At 39.9% G+C, this 7,500-nt stretch overlaps 2 protein-coding genes across 7 annotated transcripts in view; one reads left to right on the forward strand and one right to left on the reverse strand.

The window, feature by feature from the left end:
• Positions 1-5,910, reverse strand: part of LOC138000460 (organic cation/carnitine transporter 2-like) — a 40,360-nt gene extending 34,450 nt beyond the window's left edge. Inside the window, exons 1-2 of the mRNA XM_068846919.1 lie at positions 5,772-5,910; positions 1-89 (exon numbers count right to left, since the gene is read on the reverse strand). The exon at positions 1-89 is cut by the window's left edge and continues 88 nt beyond it. The gene's annotated coding sequence lies outside the window, so the exon portion shown is untranslated. The remainder of the gene's footprint in view (positions 90-5,771) is intronic.
• LOC138000482 (organic cation transporter protein-like) overlaps positions 1-7,500 on the forward strand; it is a 39,676-nt gene that overhangs the window by 3,191 nt on the left and 28,985 nt on the right. For 3 of the 6 annotated variants that reach the window (XM_068846961.1, XM_068846945.1, XM_068846974.1), the window contains exon 2: positions 5,802-6,086. In XM_068846961.1, coding sequence (XP_068703062.1) covers positions 5,802-6,086 — 285 coding nt within the window. Of the gene's footprint in view, positions 1-1,762; positions 1,869-1,898; positions 2,002-2,484; positions 2,638-5,801; positions 6,087-7,500 lie in introns of those variants that run through there. The other 3 variants (XM_068846969.1, XM_068846938.1, XM_068846954.1) reach the window with 3 other exon arrangements.

Consider the following 7,500-nt stretch of genomic DNA (forward strand, 5'->3'; position numbering starts at 1 on the left):
TATCCCGACGATAATCTGAAAACTTCTGCCAAGACTCACTCACAGTTCAGCACCACAGGTAACCCATGCGTAAGGATGGTCAACGGAGGCTGTGGGAACGAGATTGGCAGTGGCGAGATTAGTAGCAGCTCGGCTCACAACTACAAGCTGATAGAAAAACATTGCACTGTGCATGTGTAATTTAAGTTAAAACGAAATGTAACAAGTAACCTTACGTCACCTTAAGTAAACATTTACACTTTTTTCAATAGCTGACGTTTCTTTGAGGAGCTAAATTTTGGTACGCCCTCAGTGATAGCTTCTTTACGCGTTCCCTTTTATTTCTCTCTTTTTAGTAACGGCTATCGTTAGGGATCAGAATATGCAAACTTGTCACTCACTCAGATGTAAACCGAGTCGATAAGTCAACGACCAATATTGATTTTTTCAAGACATGCCAATTTGTCACTCACTCACTGCTGAATTCAAATCGATATGGCAACGATCAATATCGATTTTTCGACGTTTCACTTTCCGAAGTAATGCCGCAACGTAATACGTTGAAACATTCTTCTTTCCTAGCAAAATGGTTATCCTCTGGTACTTTCATCGGTTTTTAACAACCTCGTAAAAAGTTTAAAGGAGCCGACAACACCGGTTGGCGATTATTTTCACATGGCTCTATGCAGCTAAATACAGTATGTTTCATGATCCATTCCAGATTTCGTGTTTTGGAAACAATCCTAGGCCTTGTCTTTACTTGTCGCAAAATGCACGAGGCATTAATTCGTAGCTGTTTACATAGTTGAGGACCCTTCAGATATTTGAAAATGACCTGGTGTAGCCTGCCAATGATAACGCATTATTTTCAGATAAAAATCAACCACAAATTCAGTCATTGTTTCCTAACAAGATGAAAGCAACTGATCGCAACAGAACTCCCATTAGTAAGCAATGTATCCACGACTTCTTCACAGTTCTCCTTTGATTTCTTTTTGGAAGGCTATTTTTAAATCTGATTCTTCAACGAGAAAATCAGATTAAATATGACAATGCTTTAATTTGCATTATATTTTCGTCAATGTTTTAGGTATGATGATATCAACTGTAGTATTTTATGACGCTCTGTAGTCTTAAACATATTACTAACGGCTGCAAATGGGAACCTATTCAAGTGATGCTGTGATGCCGATATTCCCGTATATGATCCATATTTAATAACCTTCATCTTTAACGCCTTGTATGGCTTCAAATCCTTTCTTCATTACTTCTTACACGATCCACCATAATGTGTAACAAAAGAATCGGGCAAAATATGTTCTGATTTCTTTGTACAAATTGCACCAAATAAAATGAAAATCCATTGAAAACGTTTACCCGACGTTTTCAAGTTTGAACGTATCTCTTTCCAGTAGCCATTTGTGGTCAAAAAACAGGCTAAGGTAGTCTATTTATTAAAATAAAAGAAAAAAGCCTATTAAATTCAAAGGGATCTCTTTGCCTTTTCTTTGCGCCTGCTATCAACAGAACCGCGTCCTTTGGTTAGTCATTGTGGTGCTACAAAAAAGCGTGACAGTGTCCCTATTTGCGTTCGACGAAAAGGAGGACGTGAGCCTAATTTCGTTTTTGCGTCCTGTGTCTTTCGAGTTGGTGTGCCTGTGTACGGCACTGCAGAATTTTTTGAGATTGCTGTAAGGACACCAAAATGGCCCCCCCGCTTGATTTTTGCAGGGGCGTGTGTCGGCCGGGAAACTGGTGCGAACTTATGACAGATACATGCATTGTACATGTAGCTCTTTATCCGGTCGAATACTGTTTGAAATCGGTGGAAAAGTACTCTGAAGGCAAGATCCATAAGGGTGAGGTTGAACCAAGGAACGGCAAATTATGTAAATATTGTCTACTTCATTAATCAGGGATAATACTTGAATCAGTTGCAAGGAGTTTGTTTACGCTGACGATAAACGAGCAGACGATTGCAAATGTTTGCTTATGTTTGTGCCGCTTCCAGCCGAGAATAATGTATGTTTAATATACTTTTACAAACTAGCTTTTACGCTTAAACATTTGCAGTTAATGTGAGAAAATTTAGCACGAAATTTGAAGGGTAAAAGTTGTGAGCCTACGGAAACTGGCGCTGTCACGCAACGTATCAACAAATCGCAGTTTGTACAGGGGACCACTTAACTGGAATCGGACTTTGACATTATAATATATCTGTCTGTAAAACCTTCGTTGCCGATCAGCTTAGCAATAGACCGGGGTTGAAAGTCAGGTAGTGAAATCATTTATTTTAGGTATATATATTTACGTGACGGCGTCGAACGCACTCTCATAATCTTTGATTACTACTAGTAGCAGTTCCTAGAATGGGTGCGCGTAAGGTTTTTTCGAGAGAAAAAAGGAAAAAATGGAAAAGGAAGTACGAAACGGCGAGAATACGAAATTGGACGCGCCGCGGAAGTTAGAAAACTTGGTTATCTCCAAGTTTCGACCAAGTTAGCACATAATTTGATCTTTCTCAAAGGCCTTCGATTTTAATTGCACAATCCTGCACCTTGTTCAAAGTTTTCAACTTGCAACTACAGAGTACGTGCTCACACAGCGTAAACAGTACATTGGACTGCAATTCGCGCCCCGGAAAGTTCGACTGAAAAGGTCAGTTACGATTTGTTATCATACGATTTTTCAGAATTCCCTCCGTAACCTCGTAGATGGGCTTATCGTCAAGAGCAATCACAGAATACAGGGCCACATTCGGACCGGTGGAAGTTCTGGCTCGTTTTCGGCAGTGGATGAAAGAAAGAGTCATTAGTAAATATTAGGATCTGTTAATATTATAGACACTGCTGGCTGGTTTCGTCTCGGCAGTGGATGGCAAACGAGCCAAAGGAACCGGCCCGTCAGCGATAGTAGAGTCCCTAGATTTGGCCCTGAATTCTGTAGTTTAGTCTCGTCAAGTTACTAAAACACATTATTCAAGAATCGATGCTAACGCCAAGACAAATACCAGAATTGTGGCAATTCAAATATACCCAAAACGCCGTGTTGGGTATTGTGGACTGCAACATGCCCTGATACATGTATAGCAACGAATTGCAATAAACAGGGAGCAAGAGAGTACCTCATCCTCTCTTGACAGGGAGTTAATTCCTAATTTGAGTGGGATTTAGAAAAGTGCAAATTTTGCATTTATGGTACTCTATGGACAAAAGTTAAATTTACCAAAAACGTCACGCAACAAATCTTGCAGAAACAAACGCCTTCGCAGTTTCTTAAGGGTGACCCGAAAACACTGACCCCCGGTCCATGGACCCCTCTACGGACTGGGTCCGCGGACTGCCTCACGGACCGGTCCACGGACTACCCTTAGGGACCCCCTATACGGACCACCGTAAAACAACATAGAAATGAAAATAATCACTAACGTACCAGTTGTCTGGATAGACCACTCGTGTCACTCGTGTCGGCGAAATCTCAATCGTAACGCTCCGCAAATTCAACAGACTAAGGCTCAGGCTCAGGCTCGGGTACAAAGTCTATTAATCACATATTGCCCCTTCGCTGTGGACCGGAATCCTTTGAAAGATTGATAATAAGTAAGTTCTATTTGTATTTTCTTTCTTTCCCTCCGCCATTTTGTTCGGATCATTCTCCCGCGGGTTTGTGCTTCACGATCTCTCTGTACCTGAACAAAATGGCGGAAGAACTTAGTTTCGAAGCACTCCGGTCAACAACGAAGAAAAAGGCAACAACTGAGCCTTAGTCTGATTTGCTGAGCGTGACGGTTAGATTTCACCGGAGAGAGTGGTCTATCCAGACATCCGGTATAAACAAATTTTCAGTCGTTATTTATTTTTAATTCTGTGTTTTATGGGGTGGTCCGTAGAGGGGGCCCGTAGAGATAGTCCGTGGACCGGTCCGTAAGGCAGTCCATGGACCCGGTCCGTAGGGGGGTCCATGGACCGGGGGTCAGTGTTTTCGGGTCACCCGTTTAGGGTTTTTTAATCATTAACTATCCATCAAGTGTAGATATAATTTATTGCCAATTTTTTAACTACCTTATTACATGAAATTTTGGCGACACTTTAATTTAGCGAATTTAGCGAGTTTTCAAAATATCGCTAAATTAAAATGAACCAAAATTAAGTGTCGCTAAATTTAAATCGTCGCTAAATTAAAGTGACTACAATAGGAAATTCCGCCATCTGGTCCGTTTCACACGATCACGCTATTTTGCGGTCGATTATGACGTGTATCGGATGTTTACTGAATACATTTCAGCTTCACAACTGAAACGGATTCTTCGCTCGCATTAAATCTCGCTTTCCCATGTGGACTATGCGGTTTCCACTTTTATCAACAGCTGTGGAATCCTAAATGAAAAGCTTGACACAATTATTTGTTTTGTTAAGCTTTATAACGCTGTGTGATGTTTTTGATGATTTTTTTAAATGAACCCATTGACGTAAGAAAAATTGTGTTTGTTCATCGTGGTAAAGTACAATAATAAGAATAATCAAGGTATTATCGTTTGTCTCACGATGTGGTCACTTGTGATATGAATCGCCAAGTAACTACATCATGACACAAACGATTAATAATTTTAATGTTCTATTGTCGTCGCAAAAGTTTTGAATACCTTAATTCGCCAGAAAGTTTCAGATTGCGAAATCGCGAAAATTAAGTGACGTATGTTCCAAAATTTGCGAAAAATCGCTAAATTAAGGTGTCGCTAAATCCGGATTTTTCAAAATCGCTAAATTAACGTGTCGCCAAAATTTCATGTAATAAGGTATCTTTATATTCCCCTCAAATTGAGTAGGTCAGCCTGAACTCTAAGGGACAATTTGTCGATGCACAAAGCTCATCAACCATGGTGTTCATTCGTAGAAATAAAATACTCAAAAGGAGACGAGCAATTCAAGTAACAATATTTTATGCAAGAGCCAGCTGAATAAAGTGGAGGCGCCGAATCTTGGGAGATTTAACCAGCAAATAATTTGTAGATTTAAAGCAAAATAATACTGCAAGGCTGCATGTACGGCTGTGAGGATATATAGATGTATATATGTATGACGAAATATTGGTAAAGCAAAAATATATATTTATTATATAAACACCAATGAAATACCAAGTGAGCTTTCGCGCGAAAACATGATATCTGCAAGCGCAGGAAACAGGTTTTCTGGAGTCAATTCACCGCGTTCATGTGGGAAAAACACTCGATTGATTGTTCGAAGAGATGTATCGCATTACTTCACGCTTATTTCCACATCATTGAACAACAATATTGCTTATTGTTATGTGTTCATTCTTCAAAAGCTTCGGATAATTTGCACATGATATGGATTGCCCTGTGATGGCCCTGAATTCTATAATCGCTCCCAAAAAAGCTTTAGTTTAACTTGAATAGAATGAACTTTATTTATCTGGCTGTCCATAAAATGAATTTTCGAATAGAAACATCGTGATTTGAAGTTTTTATGGAACATTTTCCACCATTAGTTGAATCTGTCGTTACAACTGTCTCAAAATAACGTGACGTCACGCGCTCTCGCATCCTTAGGGTTGTCTGCCTGTGGTGAAACACGAAAATTTGGTCGATTTGGAGTTGATAAAGGTAAATTAACTATCGTACGTCAACCCGGAGCTCTGACGAAGGGGGCTTATGGCCTGGCGAAACGGACCCATACACAATTTCTTGACTATTACTAGATCGAAATTACTGCCAAGCTAGAACCTACGAGAGCAACTGTTTTTTTTGGTCACAATAAATGAATACAGCCCACCTTAATTTCTATAAACGAATTTGTTCATAGATGGCCCTGACAACCGACCAATACCTCGAAAAAATCGGAAGCTTCGGCCGCTACCAAATCTTACTTCTGGTCTTCTTAAATGGCTTGATGTTCTTCTGGTTTGCTTGGCCTCTAACGATAGTGGCTTTCATCACAGCCGAGCCGGCCTGGAAGTGTGTTTCAAATAGCAGTGTCTGTCCTCTGGAAGGGACGATAAGACCTGGACACGACAACTACAGTTTCAGATGCAATATTTCCAGAAACCAGTGGGAGTTCGTTGATGATTTTACATCTGTAGTAACTGAGGTAAGATCAAGTAATGATTGATGAAGTACAGTAAGTGACCCTTTGTTTACACTTTTTTGCACTTATAGGTTGTTTTTTTTTTGTCCACGCGTACAGCGCTTTTTACCGACCGGATTCGTCTGAATTTTTCTTTCTCTAGCTATTTTAGCTTTTCCGGGGATAGCGAGGTTTGCCCTTAGCCTTTTAGTTTCTGCATTAGGATTAATCGGGCCTTCTGCACATTTTTCCCCAGCTGGAATCTGAAGCACTGACAGTGTTGTCCGCCATGGACTGGCATGCAACACCAAGCTCAGGCCACTACTGGCCAGTCACTCAATTGAATTTAGCTGACTTTTCCGCTTTCAAAAGCTAATAAATGCTGCGAAAAAATTAAAAAAAAAAAAAAAAAAAAAAAAAAATATATATATATATATATATAACTTCAGGTGAGTTCCACACTGATAAATCCAGAATAGTGCTCAACAATAATGGAGCGGTAATAACAATGTTTTTCTACTCAATATAGTTTCATATGGACTTTAATACAGGTCTGTTTCGTAGACCAACAAGGAGTTGGGCCACTCATCAGTTAAATTCCATGTACACTGTAGCATCGCTGGGGTTTATATACATCAGTAGCGTGATCGTTACAAGATTCAAACTTGAAAAACAATAGTAAAAAAGCATTTGTAAATTTATGATTGGTTGTTGAGGATGCGATTGAACCTAAGGATAAAATTTCGCTTGTGCCTGCAAGTCGATACGAGCTCATTACGTTTGTTGAGCGTTGCCATGTCCGGTTTATATACAATATAGAATTTCTCGGTACTACATAGATTACATCGTTTAGTAAGGTTGCTATAAGATTTGGCCTTGGCTAAAATTTTCCAGGAGATTGCGAAGTCTTTCTTTTGATCTTTTAGCTGCCATAGATGTTTGCTCAGTTCGGTGTCATTCTTTTTACTTTCGTTTTTGAATGACATTTGGTGGTTTCGCCATCTCGTCTTGAACTCAGTGGCGGTGAGGCCGACGTACGTCTCTGTGCTTTCGGCGGTCGTGATGGTGGCTTGATACACTACTTCCTTGACTAAGCATTGTCCTTTCAAAGGGCATTTGTCTGGTGCTCTGCAGTTACAGAGTTTGGTGGGTGTTTGTTGTGGAGGTGACATGTTCTGGCTTAGGATGGTTTTGTTGTGTCCATCGATGATCTGTTTTATGTTTGGTGAACAACTATAACTTAGCTTAAGATTGTTTTTGTTAAACAGTTTTCTTAATTTATGGTTCGGTGGGAAGCACCTCTCGATCAAATTTCGAAATTCTCTTCCTATATTGGTTTGAACATTTTTACTAAATGGTGGGTTGAACCAAATTATGTTTCTTTGCCTCTTTCTCTTGTGAGTGGTGGATTCTGGTGACTGCTCTGGTGGGGTGAATT

The sequence above is a fragment of the Montipora foliosa genome, chromosome 1 (genome assembly GCF_036669935.1).
Source record: "Montipora foliosa isolate CH-2021 chromosome 1, ASM3666993v2, whole genome shotgun sequence".
NCBI lineage: Eukaryota > Metazoa > Cnidaria > Anthozoa > Scleractinia > Acroporidae > Montipora > Montipora foliosa.